The sequence below is a fragment of the Anguilla anguilla genome, chromosome 8 (assembly GCF_013347855.1).
Source record: "Anguilla anguilla isolate fAngAng1 chromosome 8, fAngAng1.pri, whole genome shotgun sequence".
Classification (NCBI taxonomy): Eukaryota; Metazoa; Chordata; class Actinopteri; order Anguilliformes; family Anguillidae; genus Anguilla; species Anguilla anguilla.
In genome coordinates this window covers 19,531,441-19,553,952 of record NC_049208.1, presented here as the reverse complement: position 1 = coordinate 19,553,952, position 22,512 = coordinate 19,531,441, and the positions used below count along the sequence as shown (strand labels likewise).

The following is a 22,512-nucleotide window of genomic DNA, read 5'->3' as shown; positions in this document are numbered from 1 at the left end:
GGTGATGTGGTCTCTCTGCAGGCCTTAAGTCTTTGGAGGCGTAGTCACATGCGCTTGTTGTTGCAGGTGGAGGACATGGAGAAGAAGCTGGACTTCCTGGTGGACATGCACATGCAGCACATGGAGCACCTGCAGGTGGATTCTGGCGGCGCAGCACGGATGACCATGGAGCCCTGCGGCCCGGGCGGCGCCGACCTGGAGGATCGCGGCTTCACCGAGATCCGCCGCGTCTTCTTCAACTACGCCGAGGCCTGCCCGCACATGTCCTACCAGGTGCCCGTCAGCAAGGTGGTGCCCTTCTATAGCTGCCAGCAGGAAATGGGTGGGGGCGGCCTCCCGGGCGGTGGCGCGGGCGTGGGGGCGGAGGGCATCGCGGCCCACGCCGTCCCCACCTACATGGAGCGCCCCACCGTGCTCCCCATCAGCTCACTCAATGACACCCATGGGGGCTCGGGCTCGGAGGCGCACAGCTCCTACCGAGACCCCGGCTCCCAGGAGCAAGGGCGGACCATGGGGCGGGACACAGACACGCCCCTCTCGCTGCTGTCCGTCACCCACGAGGAGCTGGAGCGCTCGCCCAGCGGGTTCAGCATCTCGCAGGAGCGGGACGATTTGACTTTCGGCACGGGGGGCGCCGGGGGCTCCAGCTGGATGAAGGAGAAGCGCTATCTGGCGGAGGGCGAGACGGACACAGACACGGACCCCTTCACGCCCAGTGGGCCCCTCCCTCTGTCCTCGACTGGCGAGGGCTTCCCTGACTCGGTGTGGAACACGCCTCCCTAACCCCGAATGGGCTGGACGTGAAAGAGAGAGAGGAGCTTCCCCACCTGTCAACTGGTGGATGGAACAAAGTTAAAAAAGAAGCGTGTAAAGTATACATATGTTGTACAGAGCATTCATTGCAAAATTATACAAAGGAAAAAAAACTCACCCAAAGCTTTATCGCTGCAAAGCAAAGAGCAATGCATGAGATGCATGCAAATTTAGTAGTAGGCACTGCAACGTTCAGGTAATGGAAAAAAAATATATAATTTCAACGGAATACTTTAAATGCTATGCCATTTTTGTAATACTTATTTTTTTAAGGGAAACAGAATTTCAGTTTTTATGCATGGTTTGCATGAAGCTGCACCATTTCGGAACGGTTGAATGTTCAACTGTGGTCAACAGCATTTCTCCCGTTGTCTAGTTTGTGTGGCTTAGTATGTTTGGGATGGAAAAAGAATGCGAAAAAAGTATTAATTTTTTAAATTTTGTTTTTTAGCATACGTGTTATGGATAATTTGAGAGACTTCCAAACCTTTCTTATAAGGTTACATAAAGATCTGATAGCATATTCTAGATATAATTTAATTTTAGTTGCAAGAAACAGCACTTTGCAAAAGTCTTATTGTAAAATTCAATATTTTGGTATGTCTTTATTTGATAAGTTGCCAATATACCTAAATACCACTGTAGTTACTGTGTAACCTCTATGTAAGTACTCCTTGCTACACAGCTGCTGTGGCATGTGGAACGCAGGTAATCTTTTCCCCAACCCAAAATAAATCCTAGATTCGTTCATAAAATTAAAGAAGATTCAACCCATCACTTTTGGTACAAAAGAAAGATATGTAGCAATGTGTACTTACAGTTACACAGTGTAATTGTAAAATTACACTGTAATTACATAGGTATATTGTCTGCTTTATGTAAAGTGTGACTGATTTTCTGGCACAACTGAATGCATCCATATCAGAATTTTTTAATGCCATCTGCGTTATCAAAGACATGTTCACAGTTTGATACATATTGGGTCTGGGGCTGTTCTTACCTGCCTCAGATTATTAATGCTATTAACAAATAGGCAACAAATAAGACAAAAATGATATGAACTGATTTGGGATTATGAGGTGTTTTAAAAGGGAGTACATGTTACAGAAAAGAGTCCTGTTATTTTCACATAGGAATAGGTAACCCAAACATATGGAATCTACTGCAAATTTATTATACATATTCTGTGTACAAAATATATCACACAAAAAATTTAGCCATCTTAATTTAGCTGATTCATATTTTTTCAATAGTGTCTGGAAACTTACATGTGGCATAAATGGCACATTTCTTTCAAAAAATTAGATGCATGTTTAGTATCTTCAACAATGAAGCACATACTGTGATATGCAGAACATGATCCACATTACTTCAGAAACTCGCACTTCAATACAACAGTCTTTCAGTACAATGAATCCAGAAGTCTTAGCTACCAAAAATTCACTCGGATGATGTTAACAACTCCGTATTCTTTTTTGTTTTTTTAATAACAGTTTGAAAAGTACCCACTGATGTTCCTCTTTTTACAGACAAAAGGCTTTTTAGTTTGAACCCTAACCTAATCATACTTTTACAAGAGCCCTATGTCATTTTGCAAGCTACATCTTTACACAGATATTATGGCCAAATTATTTCTAGCAGGCACCCAGTGACTTTAGAATGCAAGAGTACCACCAAGGAAAGCTGTTGGTGATATTGCTTGTTATTGGAGTAGAAAGCAAAGTCCAATATGGTGAAGTTAGTTCATGGTGAACTCTGAAGTGTCATTCTCTGTGTTTGTGCCTTGGGAGCATGTGTTCCTCTTGCTTTTCAACCATCCAATTGCTTTAGTATCCTCAAGGAAAGTATTAAAATAGTTACTTTATAAAACTAGCATTATTTATTGTTTTGAATTGAGCCTGCAAGCTGCCAGTTAAACGTCACTTCCATAAATACTATGCTACCATGCCGCCCCAATTTGTGTAAACATCTAAATAGGCCGAAAGGATTTTTGCTTTTGACATGTTTAAATGATTCATTTGAATCATAATAATGGTTTTGTATAATAATAATAATAATAATGATAGCTTTTGTTTTTATTTATTTATTTATTTATTTATTTATTATTATTGTTATTATTATTATTATTATTAATAATAATAATAATAATAATAATAATAATCATCATCATCATCATAATAATCATAATAATCATAATAATAATGGTAACTATGAGTATCATTGGTCATACATTTCAGTGACTTTATTTATTTATTTTTTTACAAAGAATGATATACTGTTATATTAAGTTGAGCTAAGTGAAGCTAAGCCCTGGTAAAGAATACATTCTACGGAAAAAGGTTGGACATGCCCAGGTACATAAATACTTTCTATATACATTTACAAAAATGCATCAGGGTCATTGTCTTTGGGCAGAGGTTCTTAACCCTGTTCCTGGAGATCTATGGTACTATAGTTTTCACTCCAACTATGGACCCCCCTTTCACTCCAACCCTTCAACGTTTGTAAACAGTAATGACGTAACAACGATGCTTGCACATTCTGCACATCAGATCAATGTTGGAAAGCTATCTGAGTGATTATGTGTTACAGCTAAATTCAGGCTAGTTATCATAGTAAACTTACCGTAATAACAAAGTCATACGTTGCTAAAATGTGCTCATGTTTTTGATCATGTGAAGGCTTCTATCACAAAGCACACCTCATTTAACACCTAGTGATCTCGGTGACATGCTAATTAGTAAAATAAGGTGTGCCAAATCAGTGTTGGAATGAAAATCAACAGGACAGTTGTCAAAATGCCTTTTAAAACAATTTAGAATGTTTATTTGTGGGGCATCTTTACATCACATAACAAAAGATACTGTTTGTGAATAATGGGATGCATACTCCCCTTGTTTAGTAACTATCAGTCAGATTTAATTTCATCTAAGGCCCTGGAGATAAAGAGATTTTGCAGTGAAATTGAAATTCCCTTATGATTGATGTTCTTTAGCTTGTCTGGCGAACATGGCATAATTCACATTAAGGCAAATGGAGGAAGATCATTCACAGTAAACCAAATGATTAGTTGAGACAACAGTATGATCACTATATACCTGCATACAATTTTTCTGGCAGAATAATTATGAAGCTCTGAATGGCTTCCTGAGGAAAGTTTGCTGCAACAATTCTAATGGAATATGTGAGACCCATTCTGTCGATGGTAAAATGTCATTGACATGACTTGGTGGTCTATGGGAGGTCAGTTGAGCTCCTACACAGTGCAGTCAGAACACATGAATATTGTGAAAAGTGTTATGCCCCTATGTTCAATTTATATGACATAAGACAATATTGCACAACTGGAATAACACACGGAAGACCATTTCAGGTAAATGTTCTTTTTTCATACCAAGATACTATGGTAAAAATGAATTAGAAGTTAGAAGAGTTAGAAGTATGTAAATCTGAAATTTAGCAGTCTGGTTCAAAATGTCCCATTTTAAAGTGAAAAAGTCACATTCAAAATGACAGCAGGAAATCGAATTTTTTTAAAATTTGGATGCCATGACTGTCCATTGTATCTCATAGTCCATCATTTTAATCAGTGAAGTATTATTCACAAGAAAGAAAGAGGTCTTCCAAAAATGTTATTTCTAAAAGCTGGATTTGGCCAGGAAATGTATTAAGAATTGTGGCTTTGTAGGTTTATTTTACAGTAAACTGATACATTTGTGGAAGACCACTAAACCTTAATTTAAGCTTTAAGCCATTTATATGTTGTGTGTGTGTCTGGTGGTGCATATGACCGGGAAGTAACCATATGCAAAACAGTTGTAAAAAAATAAAAATCATCCTTTTGTCATACAGTGATGTCACATACATTTCTTAAATACAGTTTGTTGTGCTGCTCCAATCATGAATTGAGATAAGCGCATTAATATTCGTGAAGGATCTTTGGAATCGTATGTTATTCGTGTTCTGTTGACACACTTAGATCAGTCTTGGTAGAGTACAGGGAATTCACTGTATTGCGAGGTTTGGGCCTTACTGATTTACCCCCCCCCCCCCCATTACTTTAGCTTGGTGGTTAACATTATAATTTATTTTATTAGATCACTGCTTTATGATGTATATTTGTATATTTAATGAGCATCTGGATCTCTCAGGCTTTCACATCTGGCCCATTGGTATAGGCTTGCACTTTAGATGAACTGACCACATCTGTTTGCCAGGCTGCCACCTATGAGGGTGTGTTACACCTTCAGTTTCCACGGAAGGCCACACTGGTGGTCATTCAAGAGTGGTCATCTCTATCCCATCACCTGGAGTCATATTTCATGTTGTTTGTTCTCTGTATGGCTAGTGGTGACACACCCAGGTGTGTGCCAACATAGAACTAGGTTTACGGGAACAACAAGCTGTAATGGGAGGTTTGCTTTTACTGGAATATCTTACTGATTACTGTAATACTGAAATGTAACTTTTCACGTTTCAAGGTCCAAAATCCGTAGTTACATCTCATCAGATTAGGTGCACCTAACGATAATATAAACCTATTTGAATAAGGGGTTCCTGCTTGCTCTGATAGTTAAGGTTTAGTTCATACTCAATGCCACTTGAGTGGTATACCTGCAAACTGTTCAATGCACAAATGTACACACCTTGCATAACCTGTTAATGTGGGCATATGACTGATATGAAATATTTGTGCCTTGCCCTCGAGTTTTCTCAGTATAGCCAATATTATGCTTGTTACTCCTATCTGCTTCTTCTGGTTTTTCTTTCATTCTTTTTTCTGTTTTTAAACAAAGGGAACATGCCTTTTATACAAGTGGCCTTCAGAGCTATGTATAATTTTGTTCATTGCAATTTTTAAATGGTACTTGGAATTTATATTCTGGATCAGACAAGTTTTAATATTTTCCTTTCATGATATAATATGCAAATTGTATTCTTACTTGATTTTTATGTTTGGTCTTTACAACTGCACCAGTTATTAATAAAGAGATGTTAAAATGCTATTCTGATTTGTGGGTCATATCAACCCAGCCTACCACTGTCTATTTAAAGTTTTGATAATCATAATAATGATACAGTTGATAATCATACTTCTCACAATATTGAATCAACAGATGTGTCAAAGTAGGTCCATTTGTGTTTTTCTCTTGGATTTTTTGAGGAAATTGTGAAAAGTGTTAGATAGCAGTAATTTAATTTTCCAATAGGACACCAAATGCAATGTACTTGCATTTAACTTGATCTTAGACAATCATGAAAAGCCCCTTTCCCTGAGGCCAGTGGTCATTACCAGCTTTAGACTTACATGTACATATAAGAGTACAATTTAATTTCCTACAATCACACCTGCTTTCCTCTGATCGAGCTATTCCGAGACACTGGATTGGAATTTCTAGGCTATCCTCCCCTTCTCACAAATTATCACTTTCATAAAGCAGACCCACTGAGATCAGCTTTAGAAATTCCTCCAAAAAATATCCAAGAGTAAACCAGAGCAGGACGAAAGGACATGCAGGTAAAGTTACAGATCCAAAGTGTTCTAAGATCCGAGTGGCCTTTCAAAGCCAGCCAAAACCATTGAAATCATTATTTTATTCTGACAGTCCAGCTCTGACACTTCACTAACAAACTGTGCAGACCCTTTCACTCAACACCCATTTCCCTATTATTATGATTAATACAACTGGACTCCTAACTCACAAAAGGTATCACTATAAATCCGCACATACCAACATGTACATTCTGTGTTTCTAAGTTGAGTGTTTCCTAAGTTTGAGTGTTGAGTGTTGAGAATCTATCTATCTATCTATCTATTTCCTGGTTGTGTGTTTCTTGGCCTTAATTTTCAGCTATGGGTACACACACGTGAAAGAAAGTTGATCCTTAAAAAAGTTAATTTGTTAATGTTAAAATGTTAATTTCTTTGTGCATTCATACATAAGTATTCCAGTAAGTGTGGTGTTTGAATGGAACTGTATGTGAGTAATATTTAGCAGCTATTGTCACTTTTTTATTGCATTTTGCACTGAGAAATTAATATTCACTATGCCTCTGAACTTTATTTAAACTTAAACCACTGACAGAAAGTGTGGTGTTTCACTTCAAGTAAAAAACAATGCATTAACTTAAAAAAAAAAATCATTTGACAGTGATGCTTTAAAAAATAGTTTTTCTAGCCATTCTATTGGTCAGTCTGTGAGTGACCCTTTTAAAAGGTGTAGTGCTTTTTACATGCAAATAGTCGTGTCTGTGTATAAAACAGCATTCAGGCAGTGGAGCCTGGTCTCAGTTTCCCTCTGTGAAGTCTTTCCCAGGGCCCCGCTGGTACCTAAATGCCCCAGCCTTATTTCCCACTGCCAGTTAAAGCTTTGCGCCTGTGACTCAGAGTGCCACCACTGTGCCATTAAAGAGACCATTCAGTTTCCTCTGTGAGAATAATTGTGGCCACAGAGTTTCATATAACAAGCCGGCCCGTTATTACGACTATTTAGAAAGTGATTGTGAAAAGCCAATGGGATGAAGACCACACTCAGCACGCCTGCCTATCACAACTCCACGCCGTCTCCAGAGCCCAGTTAAATTAAATTTTCTTCTCCCGGGATTCCCTTCAGGACATTCACAGCCGACGGACAACCAGACGCAGTTACCTGCCTGCCGCTGTGGGTGAAACGGATGCGGACTAAATATCACCTTGCTGTATGCCGCAGCCTCCTGCTCAGCATACTAAGCATTTAAAAAGGTAAGTCCTGTTCATTTATTCCCAAAGTGAAGTATGTGTGGAGGACTGAGTGTTTAGAAATATTGCAGTTCTAAAGCTTCTTGTGGCTTTATATATAGCTACCAACATGTTATGAGTGTACAAAAGATAATTTGTAGACTGAAATGACTAAATGATGTCATGCTTTCAATTAAATGATGTCATGCTTATTTCTGTAAACCAATATATTTATTAATTTATGAATTTATTTAATTCACTCCTCACTCAAACTCACATCTCGCAGTCTACTACTATAGGGTATAAAATAATGACTTTGGTGCCAGTAGGTTGTTTTAAATTATTTCTAGTGAAAGCACAGGGCCATGTTTAAATCAGAGCAGATGGGGGGCAGTAATATAGTGCCGTTGTGGTTCTGAGGGTTTTGTTAATTCACGTGGATACTGATGGTGTCCTCTTAACTAATTGACTATAAAGATAGTGGGAGAAAATGGTACCTTGTTTAACGATTACCTCTTGTGTTATTATATTGAATCCAAGCTTGGGTATTCATATATTCAAACACCAATAAATAATATACAATTTTCATGTTGCCTTCTGTCACAGTTGTCCAGTTTATCCTAATGGCGGACCATGGGGAGTCAAGGAATCACTACTGGTTTTGCTTCAAAGCATGTGCAGTTATTATTCTGCTCATTGTCTTCTACCATACAGGTATTGGGCTGTAGGTGTTTCTCAGCATAATGATTTTCTGCTTTCCCTACTTTACACCAGAATCTGGTCTGGCCCTATGTCTTATTATTATTTATTATGAATACAGTGTTTGATTAAAAAAACAAACAAACATGTTTTTGGATGTAATAATCATTTGTGACAACTCTGACAAAACATGTTAATGTATCTAAGGAGAGTTACTGGGTTTAGCACATTGTACGTCATTTATGATACATGCACATAATGAGACTACTATCCTATGACCAAGAACAAGTCCTAAAAAACCGTTACATGAGCAAGTATGATGTCCTTTTGTTTTCAGTTCTGCAGAATAACTCTTTGAGCACCATGGAAAAGAGAGAACTGCTGATATCAACAGGTACGCAGCAGCATGGGTGTTTTATTCACATTTAACTGTGATTGGTCCAGATTCCTCACATGGTTTTGTTCATCTAATAAGGTAGGGTTTCCCCTGCCCTCCTTTATTTATTTCTAACATAGAACGAGTTAAACTGAATGCTTGGCTTTTTATTCTCGTTTTATAAGTTAAGTGCCACATTACTGAAACAAGCCCATGTGTGTTTCCATGGGAAAAAAGGGCTGGCATATATTATCCATGACCAAAGCATTCCGTTATTTTTAAATTACAATGTGGTTTCTCTTCAAACAAAAGTAATTAAAGAAATATTTCTGGTTATAGTCAACTAATTATTGTACGTAAATTCATGTTTGTTTCATTCTGTCTGCAAAAGACAGCAAAGAGGCAATTCACTCTCTTAAATTGGAGTCCCTGCTGCTTTTTTTGAAATGTATATTAATTATTCATGAATGCATCAAAATAGCATCTTTCGTTCTTTCTTACTTCTCTTTCCTAGAGATCCCAGTAGAATATATAGATCCAACTTCAATTGATCTCACTCCCCTGGTCAACACATTAATTAACTCTACGCAATCAGGTAGGTTGCCAAAATATAATCAGTTATATAAATGCATTAATATGATGAATCTTTAATGTCATGTAGTCAGTATTGAAAATGCAGAATGCCATGAAATCATTTCATAGGCATTCTACCATTTTATAGAGTTTCCTTGTTGAAATCCAGATATCATTTAATCATATTGAACAAACAAGGGTCACTTTGCGCATCAGTACAGTTTAATTTTCCATAAAGGATCAGTTAGCGTTAGGATCTTAGGATCAGTTAACGTAGCAATATATTCATGTAACGTGGAATTATTGAATATTATAATAATATTATAATTATTCATTAAATATTAAATATTAAAAAGTATTTAAAATCCAAAATAACTTACCTATCAACATGTATTTCTGGTTTTGTATCATGAAACTAGTATCTACAAAAAAGTGTGTTTCATAATAATCTTGTGATTTATAATAGACCAAATATAGTCATTTGCATTACAAAATATACTCATGCCTTTTTAAACACTAACAATACATTCAATGAAAAGGGAGATATATTTAGCAGAAGTTCTGAAATGTATCTACGGACATTGCTGTATTTTAATAAACTAAAAAATATTTATTGTCTCTTTCTTAGGGTCACAACAACTCTTCTCCTTATTGAGTGTGACTTCCCACAGTTCCCTGGCTCTTCATAAATTCACTCTACTGGTGTATAACAGTAAGCATCAACCTACACTCTTACTATTTCAGGACATCCTAAATGTCAGATAATTGAGTAAGCTTTACTGGTGAGCAGTGGAGTGAAAAGCACCTGGCATTGCATGTTTGAAGCAGAGTGTGCAGTTTTCTGTGCTCTCTTACTAATAGTGAGTCTTTCAAATGCAATTTGACATCCCATATATGGAAAATATACAGTAGGTGTACAAAGATTCAAGAAATGAGTGTTAACAAATACATATGCATCTGTCTTCCTGTCTCTGTTTTCACCCATCCTTCCTCAATCCCTCTATCACTCCCCCCTCCTCCCCAGAAATGTTATTTTTATGCATTATAAGAAGAATGGAGGAGGAAGTGGAAGGAGAGTGTGTGACTGAGGAGGAATGTCCTAAGAACAAAGTAGATCTTAATTATACAGGTTTTCATGTTTGTCATAGTTTGGCATCCTGTGTCATGTTGTATGTTTCCGTAATAATTTAGATTACAGCTCCCTAATAAGATATAAACTACTCATAATTAGATAGTAACAAAAACTGTTATGTAGCAATATGGCTGCTTTATTTGATCTCACATGTAGTTATGGTGTAACTGTACAAAACGAACAATTAGCTATTGTACCGTTTTTGCCTAATTACCATTGTACTATCACCATTAGAAATTATGAATCATTTTTCATATGTATCTACATGATACCAGATCAGTAAAGTGTAATAATCACTGTAATATATGGAAATAGTTTTAGAAATGAGTGATTTATAGAATATGCTCACTTCAATTTACAGGTCTGGCATATGTACTTATTAACTACCAACATTATTTGTGAACAGGTTGTCTTCATTTTACAGATGCGTTTTCATGTAAATACATATTAAAAATGGTTCATTGTTGGTGATAACTATTGGTATTTCTATGGTAATTAGACACAAACAGTGCAATAACTGATTGATCATTTTGAAAATTTACACCATAACAACATGTAAGATCAAATAATTCACATTCCTGCATAGTTATTTTTCTGTTACTAATTAGAAGTAGTTCATATGTTATAAGGGACCTGTCATTTAAAAAAAAATCTTTTTTAAAAAGAGCTTTGGTCATACTTTGGAATATGCACTCCATGGTTGGATTATCCACAAAAATAAGTATAACTTCTTCTGCTCAGTTTCAGATTTCAGGAACATAGAGACCAAGTCATTTCCAATGAGATTCTGTTACTGTGTAAGCAACAAGACAAATGATCTAACAGGTAAACAGAAGACAGAAATAATGAAAATTATATTAAAGTATAAATCTTATATGACATATTATTGTTTTTAAAATTAATTAAAAATAAGAGACAATGGGAATAATCACATTTTAAATGGTCCAAAATGTGCATTGTTTGATATACCAGAGAAATGAAAAGTCAAGTAAATGCCTCATTTAACAAATGCTTAGAACATCCATCCGAACACTTTTCTACCAAGCACACATCTTCACAAGGTCACCAACATGAAATGTCCCTGAGATTAATTTAAACAAATGTTCTGCACTGCTAGCAATTCAGCTGTCTGATTAACTTCCAGCTTTTAACTCCTCATTAGATTTCACAGCCATATTGCTGGATGTAATGGGAAATTCCACCAGCTACCTTCAAGAAATATTCAAGTCTAGTTCCATATTATCAGGTGAGCAGGTCATGAGCAGCAATCTGTTTAATGGATGAACTTCTGATGAAAATTTAAGGTTTAGTGGACTGGACTAAATTCTATTTTTTAAAGCCTTTCATGTAAGTTCGTCCTTAAAGAAGAGTTTAATTGTTTTTATTGACTGTTGCTTTTTCATTTGAATACAGTGGGCCAGAGTAACAATTCAGAATGCACCTATATCTGCGTAATGGCAGGGAAAACTGGTGAGTGTCACCATGTTACTTACATGTTATCATCATTTTCACTGTGGCAGTAATAAGGAACATACGTACTTCCAAGTGTTTTGGTCGGTAAATACACCCAGTCGTGAGTGCAGGCCATCACACTGCTAATGTGTGTCTGCTAATAGCGGACAGTGACCTACTATTAGTAGACAATGCCTGCTGGCTTTGCTGTGCTTTCGTACTCTGGGCTTTTTTTTGCAGGAGTGCTTTGTTTTACCACGACATCAGTGCCCTCTAGTTGCAGTCTTGGTACCTACAGCATAACAGTTTCGCGGTGGGAGACTTGTCTCTCGGATGACCAGAGCACATGGTGTGGCCTGTGGTGTGGGTCACTGGGTACAGTTGGAGGAACTGTATGGAAGTCTCCCCACCCTCCACCCCCTTGCAAAAATAAATAAATATAATAAAGACCAACTTGCACTGAGGAGATGGAACTCTCTCCTAGTCTTGTATTTTTTTTTCAGCTGGCGCTTCACTATACGGGTAGCATGTGCACTTGTGCTTGATTCATGAACCAAATGCACCACTGTGCCCTATGTGGTTCACTTAGAAGCTTTCAATCACAGTCATTATAATGTCTTTCAATGGCTTGTTTGCTCTATTCTGTCTGAAAAAGGAAAATGGAATAACCAAGGTAAATCAGGCCAAAAGTAGCTCCTCACCTTCAAAAAAAAAAAAAAAAAAACACACAAAAGAACTCAAGTTGCCATTGGACCAGTAATGGGCCCTGATGTTTTCATACGGCAGTTAAATGGTTTTCCTGGATAGTTGTATACGGTGTGTGATGGTGCGAGGAAGGTTTGTAGGTTGGCTTCTTCTTATCAGCCTGCTGTGCTTTTATTGTTCAGACAGAGACCTGTCCCAGCTCTGGGAGATGGAGTCCATCAAGCCTCTTTTTAATCAGACCATTACTGCTGATGTCCACAAAGGTAATTTCACCCTGTCTGCTTCTGCACTGATAACACCCACACACACGCACGCACACACACACACACACACACACACACACACACAGCTCTGCCCTCCAGCATTTTTTTGTTCTACAAGAAATGATGAGAAGAGGGAAATAAGCCTCTTGACATTTAATACTCAGTTTAGGGAACAGATCAAAAGTGGTTACCGCATGATGGGTCTATTCATGTCAAGAAACTTCCTTATCAGTTTCAAAGAATAGTATCTCTCTCATAAAAGGCTGCCTTTAAGAAATAAACAGTGCTGCTTATTCAACTTGCCTCCCTCTCTTCAGGCAATACGTCAATACCAGAGTCACCCATTGGTAAGTATCAAGCTGCTTTGTGCATATGTAAGAACCATCCTTTTACCTTACAATGGTATGTCAGTAAAACATAAGGACATGTATATTGCCTGGCAGTATGGTACCGTGAATAAGAATCTGGGCTTAAAACCACCAGACTGAAATTTCATCTGTGAGTAAAGTGTTTACCTTGAATTGCTAATAGTTAACAGCTGTATAAATGGATATGACCCAACATGGTAAGAAAAAAAAAAAAAAAACAGTAATATGGGAAATATGGATAATATGTTTGCGGACTTCTAAACTGGTTATTGTAATTTAATATGATATCAAGCATATAAAATGCATTTTCTGTTTTTAATATATCTGGTGGAAATTGACATTCATATGTCAAAATAACATCAAGAGACAATTCTTTTATCAGAAGCATTATTCCCACATGGTTACATTATTATCACTGCAATGCAACTTTTACAGAATGCATAATTGCAGAAAATTGACAGAAAACAAAAAATATATGCAGTTATTTAAAAACTGCCACAGTTATCGTTTCATCTTGTCCTTAAAGACTGGCACCGTTTGCCGACAAGTTCAGGCACCATTTCCTCAACTGACATCAGTCAAATACAGACCAGCACAATTCACGGCACTTTGTCCGGTGAGTCACCATGTACAAAATGTCAGCAAATGGAAATGCTTGCTATGTTTACAGTGTGGTGTAAGATGAAGAACACTCAGTGCAGCTCTGCATCAGCCATGGATGATGTTTTAGAGGTTGACTGGAACTCAACAGGGATACCAGAAATTAAACATTAGTCATTTGGCGGCCAATAGGATGAACCATATTATAAAATAGTGCATTTTGTACACTGGCAGTAGTGCATAGGGTGGTGTCCCCTAATTCATGATCCTCAATATTTAATACAACTAAGGACTGCACTGACCTTCTTATTTCCATTTTAAACTCTTTTGAATGCCTTCATTAAACATGGAATGTGAACTGTGTTTAACCTCACAGTAATCGCTTCATTTATTTCATTCACAGTACCAGCAACGACAACCACAACCATCTTAAGAACCACAGCCAGAATGGCGACTCAGTCACCACTCAGAGAGAGGTCAGGTAAGCTGCAGGCCATATTCTAAATGAGTATACCCCTCTTCAATGTCCATGTCATGATTCAAACGTAATGTTATAGCATTACTTGGAAACAGTCTATGCTTATATTGCTCAGAATACTGTCATGTTATTGTGGCCAGTAATTTGAAAATTCAGGTCACAAATTACCCACTGAGTACAGTATTGTATTGTACTCAGTCACCAGATATGTAAGAATTCCACTACTTTCAAGAGATCAGTTGCGTCCAGATGTGAACATAAAGCAATCCTTTCTCCAGAGAGAAGAGGCCGCTATATGATAGATATGTGCCACAATCGGGGAGGATGTGCAATATGACTGGACAGTCATAGCATTATTTTCCTCTGTAACAACCTCTGCATCCATTGTCAAGGCCAAGTGTTTGCATGAAGTAGCATTACACATTAAATCTGTCGTCAGATGCCAAACAGAACACCTTTACTCTGTGCAATATTTTTACCAAAATCAAAAATGCTTTGTCTCCTTAAATTTCCAGAAATATTGTAGTAGCAAGGAGGAAAATCTAGAGTGAGTTCTGGAGTATATTTGGATGTATAATCATGATAAAATGCACTCCATAAATTCAGATAGCACAGACAGACAGCTTCTGTTTCATTGTCCTTGCTGTCTGTTTCATGTGGTTTCCATTTTCTTTGCTATGACACTTTAACACTAGTTAGTCAGATGTAGGCAGTCAATAATAGTTACCACCCCTTTTGAGCTGAAATGTAAGGTGTTTTTTAGATTAGCCTTCTCACTGCTAGTCTAAATATAATGCAGTATCGCTGCAATACATATAATAGGCTGGCTCATTGTAGAAAGGATCCAATGGATTGATACCTGCTAACAGGCCGACAGCTAAGTTCCCATGGCGTCAAGGTAATTGTGACCAATGCCACCCCTGCCCGTCTGCCCAGAGCAGACTCAATTATTGTGGCTTATACGTGTCTAGGCTGTAGGGCCTATCATGCTTTCACAGTCAGCTCTTTGATGCCAGACTATTCTGTGTCCCTGTTCATTTAGCTCCTGGAGTTGTTTTCTCAGTGTGAAACCATGATGTGATTTTTCTTTCAAAAGTCACCCCATGCATTCCATCTTAAAATTAAATGTCACAGGTGGGGAAAAGCATTATGGGAATGGCTGAGAATATGTGCTCCAGCCAGCACACTTTCTCCTAGCACAAATCAAACCCTATCTGTATCATTTGATTTGCAGATGGCTGAAAGCTGCAATTCAATTTCAACCACAGGGAAGAGCAGGAAGGTACAGAGTGATAGTAGCCATGGGAACACACCCGGCCAAAAGCATAGAGATTTCACAGTATGTGAACCCTAAAACCTAATTCTATCCCTAGGAGGTCTCTTAAGGAACTGATTTTACATTAAACCCCTGAGGTCTACTTCATAGCCGGTGATGAAAAAGGGGGGATATGATATTTAAAACAATGGCGTCAGCAACCTGAACACGTACACAACATACATTGTGTTAGGGTACAAATCTTTAGCCATAGATCTAATTAGAAGTCCAGCTTTATTGTTGTAGCTAACTAGCTAGGTGGCAGGCCAGGTTTACTTGACACCTATAGGTTTGTGCCTCATAACAAGGCTAAAAGCAACTTAAAAGTCTATACATTTCTGTAAATCTTTTATTGTGGGAAAACTGACATGCTGCCACTTGGTACACACATATTCATGAGCACGGAAGCAAACATGAGTTTTTTACTGGGGCTCTAATGACTGAAGAAGATGACATTTTAATCCCACCAGACACAGTCTGCAATAATTAATGTGCTGGAGGGAGAATTATCTGACAATCCCCTGAAAAAGACTCTGGACTATCATTCAGATCAGTAAGTTTTTTTTGCAGCAGGCATCATGGAGTTATTGTCACATAGTGCCACAGAGATGTGATTGTAAGAAGCTAGTCAGCATACCTATAAATACTAAGTGATAACACAGCATTAAACAAAAATAATAAAATAAATAAATAAATAATAATAAAAATTGAACCACTGCAAAATATGAGTATTTCTTTTCATTTTCAGCATGGTCAAAAAGCAGCTCCCAAAGTCTGATACTTTTTGTTTATTTCTGGCCAGTAGTTTGTTAACAAGTCAACATCTGAACAATAGCTAAAAAAAAAAGCCCAACATTTTTTATTCTCTCATAAATACATTTGGGACAGTTCATTTCCACCAGCCTTACATGATTTTCATTGTTTAACTTAGTGGTTTCTAGAGGTTTCATTAATTAGATTACAGAGATCTGATTGTCTCCATATCTTCGCATTCTTCGGAGGGGATTCAGTTCTGTTGTTAACTCCGTTGTTGTGTCAATGTAAGTGTTGTAATGGGTTTGTATTTCATACTCGAACAAGCAATGCAACATCCTTATCACCATCATTGCATCTTCTGACTAAAAGGGTCTCAATATCTGTGAGAGCAAACTGGATTCATAGAAACAGAACAAATTATGTTCCATTGGCACATCTAAAGATAAGTTCAATTTCAAGTCTTGTTACACCATACTCAAAGATTTTACTGGTACAAGGGAAGTGCATCTTGATACAGGGGTAGACTGATTGAGGCCATTTTTGGATATGCTATCAATCACCTGAGATAAATCAAAAGGACTGCTACTCTAAATTATTGTGAATATGGACCAGAATGATGGCAAAAAGGACACTGAATTGGTGTTTTCTCCAAATAAATATATATAGTAAGGTTATAAACACAGCTGGCATCATGTGATGCCCGTAGAATGACAACTGCTTACATTTGCATTAAAGGGATAGTGTACTTCCTGGAGATATATATTATATCTAGTATATATTATAGATATATAATATATTATTTCAATTTGTCATGCTCTCGATCGGCCCATACAATTTTTGTTTGCAACAAATATATTTATATTTTTGCATAAGTTTCTGACATTTTGCCCATTTTACACTAGTTGGTATAGAGATATTTGGTGGTATTTGGTACATTTGTGAGTTTGGTCAAACTACCAAGTATTTTGTAAATATTTTTATTTCATAATAAGACAGCTACCGAAAGCTTGTTACAGGTGTTGCATTCAAAAGACATCAAAATCGCATTCCCCATATGGATGGGCTTGTTTTGTATACGTGTTCAAAATAAGAAAGGCTGCCATTTAAAATCAGCTCATTAATCAATACTGTTGCTGCTGTGCTGCTGGCCAGAGATACCATTTTTTTGTCTGCATTTCGTTTATAATAAGTCAATGTGAGTCAAGTGAATTTGTTTTCTAACTTATTATACATTTTTCAATATCATACAAACTATGCGGATGTCAACCCAAATTGATCAATATGCCTGCATTTTAAAAATGCCACGTATTTTTTTTCAAGTGTTTTTCTGCTTTAAAAAATGCAGAATCCTGCATTAATTTGCAAAATGTCATCACGCTCATCAACTACCTTGATACAATCCAGACCAACTGAAAATAGTTATCCTCAGATACGATGTCAGCATGCCAATCGCTCTTTGAGCTCTCAGCCTTGGCTGGTTGCAAGTCATCATCTGTAAATTTGGGCTCTAATAAATACAATTTGGCTATGTAGCTAAAACTCTCTTTTGTTTCAGCTTTCTGTAGGCAGCTTTGCTAATGTTAGGCATGCAACAACAGACACAGGCAGAGCAGTAGGCTACCTTCTGGCCAGATGGCTGCACCTAAACCACGCCCCATTAGTCCTTAAGATTGAGCATCTTGAGTTGCACGAGAATAATTTCCAACACAGTATAAAAATTGATATTCACATATACAAGTTGCTCTGGAGTAAATTTGTGTTAACTGGTGCAGGTGTATTTTGCTGCTGCAGAGAACCCCTGAATGCCCCTATACTAGCCACTGTAAATGGTGTCATTGTACACAAAAACTGGTGGGGCCAATTGAAAACACACCCTAAAACTGAAATAATATCAACTACTCTCACTAATAATATCAGTAACTAACATTTTCAGGCAGCCTGACTCAAAGAAGGATCCAACTTGATCATATCCTTGCCATTCACGAGCACTGCGTAGCTGTTACATACAAAATTAGCACTAGATGGCAGCAGCGTCTTACCGTTTTTATTTTTTATTATATAATTTTTTTTTGTATGACAGATTTCCGTAACAAGAAGAATTATTTATATCTCTAGTTTTATGGTATGAAAATTCATTGATATTTTCCCATGAATATACTTCCATACCTGTTTTCCATTTTAATTAACCTGCACATTTTTTGAAGTGTGCACTTTATATCCTTGAAATTCTCAGGGGTTACGCTGTGACTTTAAGTGCAATGGTGTTTTATTTCTAGATGGTAATCATATTGCCATGCACCTGTTATCTTGTGAATGTTATCAAAATGAACAGGCTCTCTAGAAGATTGTGGTCTATGTAAGAAAAACTGAAGGAAACAGAACTGCAGAATTGAAAGATAAAAAAAGACCAGTTATTTATTTGTGAATAATGCACATTGAGAACAGACAGGAAAGCATTTCTTTGGCTTAAAATTGTCTTTTAGCTCGAAGTCAATAGCAAGGCTTATCAGAAAAGTTTTATTATCTTCTTGGTTAAATGCACAATGCTTGCACTTTGACAAATGTCTGGCCAAATAGATTGAAATTTTAAAATATTATTAACATCAGGGTTGAGGTAAATTTCATTTTGATTCAGTCAATTCATGGAATGGATGTTATCCAACCCCGATATTAATATAATAATCTATCAATAGCTTTGGTCAGATAATTGTTTAGACAAGTTGTATTATATGCCGTATATTGTACGAGGAAGTACATAAAAGCATGCTGTTGGCCAAAAGGAGCAGCTACTTTCTTCAACATACACTACTTACAGCCTGCAGAACCCTTGAATACGTGAGTCAGAGAGTGCCATTGGAGCTGAGTTGTATCTCTTCGCAGGTTGTCCGCGGAAGAGGCCAGGGCTAATGCACGTGGGCGGAGAGGACGGAGAGCTTGTTTCAGCCACCTCCTCCACCAGCACTACCGCTGTCAGTGCGCAGAAGCTGCAGTCCTGCTTGCTGGAGCTTTGCAAATTCTTCTCGCGGTGCCTCTGCCGTACCTACACCAAAGCCAGGACGAAAAGGCAGGTTGGACACCATCGCATTCGTGTCATCGCCACCCTTCACACACCAGCGCGTAAATGTATTTGACATAAGGGACCGATGTACTGGAATAGCCTGGTTTCCCACACAAGGCTGATAATTGGAATACCAGGGTTTCTGCTTGATTTGAAAGCCTAGAATATATCCCATAGCAGTGTACTTGGAATAGCTGGGCTTAAAGACAAATCCAGACAGCATTTTGGCCTAAGATTAAATTGTATTTTTCATAAGCTGACATATAGATTGAAACATCATGTTGGCAGGCTCTCAATATACAAATATGCCATTATAGGATTGGTGCAAGACGTCACTGTACAGCATAAAATAGGTAATTACTGGATTCCCCTGAATGGTCAGAGATTTTTCATATCTTACAACCTTATATGTAAAAACAGGGAGAAGACAATGATTTCATTTAATTAATATGTAACAGCATTCATTTCAATATTCTTTCAGTTCCTAATTGTGTATTTCCTTGTGTTTATGAGAAATGAGATCACTAGACCTAACATGTAGCAAAGAAGAAGTGATATGATAGAAGTTGCATTTGTGTGTTACAGGTACTGCGTGGATACCCATCCCTGGTATGTGAAATACACCCCAGAAATATGCAGGAGATTTAAAAGAATCGCTTATTCTAAAAGTAAGTGGTGAGTGATTGGTCTTGTCAGAGCCAATCTGTGTCCACAACCTGTTGGACTTTGTGGCTGCTGGCAGCTTGAGCCTTATAAACACTCAAGCTGGTTAAACTAATATTTGTGATGCACATTTAAATAGAAGTTGAGAAAAAACATGTTCCACAAAGTATAATTTCATTTATTTCTCATTTGTCACCACAGAATACAAGTGTATTGTTCCCATGCATTAATTGGTCATGCTTAATGCTTAAAAGGCAAAGCAATTAGCATGGGTTCATATGACACTGCCAGACTCTGCTGTTCATGTCAGATGCTAAAATCACTGATCACTGATCAGAAGCCAATCTCATTAACCAACAGCAGCCATGCTGTGGCCTTAGGGAACCAGCTTGATGCACTAAAAATAGGAAAACAAATGACAGGGGCTCTTGGTTTTTCATTACAGATACAATTAAGGCAGCCATTTTTTGTGCTATATGGAAATACGAGTGGTGGCCTACCTATGTAGCGCCGTTCGACTGGGCAGCCTTGAATGGACTTAATTGGTGGTTGTGAAGGCCAGAGCTTCATGAGCAGTAATGGAGAGAGATGTTATGTGCACATGAATTAATCAGTCTGTTCTCCTCACCTTCCTTCCGTCCTGTTCATCTCATGCTCAATGTCCTCTTCAGTCTCTTCAGTGTGCCTGTGCTGTGCTCAGTACTCTGTTGTTTACCCTTTTCTCTCTCTCTTTGTACACATACTGCTGCTCTTGATAAACCTGAACACATCAATATCTTGGAATTATAGGATGCGATCAGCCCACAGCACAATTTTGAGATGTCATGCTTCAGAATTTTGAAGTCCAAATTCAAATCTTAAAAAAGTAACATCCAATGTTTAACTTGGTTGTTGCATAGCAAAATATCTCCTTTAATATAAACAATACCTATTTAAATTGCTGCAATTCTGAAAATGTTAGATAAATAATAACACTTTAATCCTGAACTGTACATCATGAGGGGGCTTCTGTGGAATTACCTGAGTTGAGTTTACTAAGAAGGCTCAAGAAGTCTGACATGGAATCAGGATTCCTAGGAAATGTGTCACCTTCTACAAGCTCACTCGTAAGTGCTCAGAGGACCAATTACTCTGCCTAAACCTGACACTCTACACAATTAAGGTGCCAAGATGGAGTACCATTTCGGAATGCGTGTGCAGAATTTCAACTCAAGAATCGGAGCAATATGACATCAAACCCATTACTGGTTGTAACTGCCTGTTAAGTGAACTCAAACATGACTAAACTAGTATGTTTGTACAAGCCTTTATTTTCTTTCATTATGACAATCGTTTTCTCTGTTGTTTTTAGTGGGTTTTGGGTATTACAGTACATGAATGTTACTTGTTCTAAACCCTTCTACAATTGTGCTAATGTTTAAGTTATTCAATTTGTGAGACCTGATCTTAGACTACGTATTTCGTCAGACAGTATGTACCTTGTTGCTCAGGTTGTGTGTTTTTTCTTTAATTGCTGTATATACAGCACAATGAACTTGTCACATTATTGTGTTGTACAGTGTTGAAAACTTGATCTTATGATGCATTATGTTATTCCTCCATGCAGACCTGAAGCAGAAGTGCCTGGCCAGAATGTGCACCAAGCTGTGATGCGCCAAACAAAGTTCTATTTTCCGCGGAACATCCCTCTGAACTTCCAGATGCCACACTCACTGTTTGCCTTTATAAGCATGCTGTTCAATTCCATGTTCATTCGCGACTAGTTTCCTTGCTTTCGACCTAAGGTTTTCATAAAAAGAAAAGCATACTGCTGGACATATGCTTTTTTTATAATGGGGATTACGTCTCGTCATCTTTCTGAAAATAAGTGCATTTCAATAAACAATATGGACGCAAGCATTTGTATTGCAGCATGATCACTGAGATTAAAAGTTAATGAGTTAAAGATTTTCCAACCATCAGACATTACAGATTCTCCTGATAGTTCTTTGGTACCAAAGACTTAATTGCCTAAAATTAGACTCAATTAAAAAAGTGTCATGACTAATGGCTATGGCAGTGAAATGCCTCACCACAAAATGCTGATTTATCTAGCTAACAATCCCTGCTTCCCACTTCCCAGCGCTATAACCTCACCAATGGAATCAAACCCAACTATTCACTCAGTTTATGCTTTTGGTATTTTCAAAGAAACACTTCTGCTGCTTTGAAATGGCTTTTTGTAAGGCAATGAAAAATACAATGAAAGCATGAATTAGATTCAGTTTATAGGTACACAATTATCATAGCATCTTATGACATTGGTTGCCCTGAAGCTATAATCTAGATTGTATGGCGAGTTATGATGTGTGCAAAATCTTATTTTAATAATTTTGCATGCATCTGCCGCCTGATATATTGCATATACAGTGAGCTCCATAATGTTTGGGACAAAGACATGTTTTTCTTGATTTGGGTCTTTACTCCACTGTTTCATAAATGTAATCAAACAGTTCACATGTGGTTCAAATTCAGATTCTCAGCTTTTCTTTCAACATGTTTTC

The 22,512-nt window shown here is 37.5% G+C and overlaps 2 protein-coding genes across 2 annotated transcripts in view; both read left to right on the top strand.

The window, feature by feature from the left end:
- kcnq3 (potassium voltage-gated channel, KQT-like subfamily, member 3) overlaps positions 1-5,819 on the top strand; it is an 89,150-nt gene extending 83,331 nt beyond the window's left edge. The window contains exon 15 of the mRNA XM_035430861.1: positions 67-5,819. Within this exon, the coding sequence (XP_035286752.1) occupies positions 67-783 (717 nt within the window). The 3' untranslated portion in view covers positions 784-5,819. The remainder of the gene's footprint in view (positions 1-66) is intronic.
- Positions 5,820-7,118: 1,299 nt separating this feature from the next.
- Positions 7,119-21,861, top strand: LOC118234555 (HERV-H LTR-associating protein 1). The gene is made up of 15 exons (XM_035431156.1): positions 7,119-7,555; positions 8,138-8,245; positions 8,568-8,624; positions 9,121-9,201; positions 9,808-9,891; positions 11,053-11,136; positions 11,474-11,557; positions 11,725-11,781; positions 12,651-12,731; positions 13,049-13,078; positions 13,626-13,715; positions 14,103-14,180; positions 19,129-19,312; positions 19,892-19,974; positions 21,576-21,861. The coding sequence occupies exons 2-15, from the start codon at positions 8,155-8,157 to the stop codon at positions 21,617-21,619; spliced, it is 1,128 nt and encodes a 375-aa protein (XP_035287047.1). The 5' UTR covers positions 7,119-7,555; positions 8,138-8,154; the 3' UTR covers positions 21,620-21,861.
- Positions 21,862-22,512: the final 651 nt, after the last annotated feature.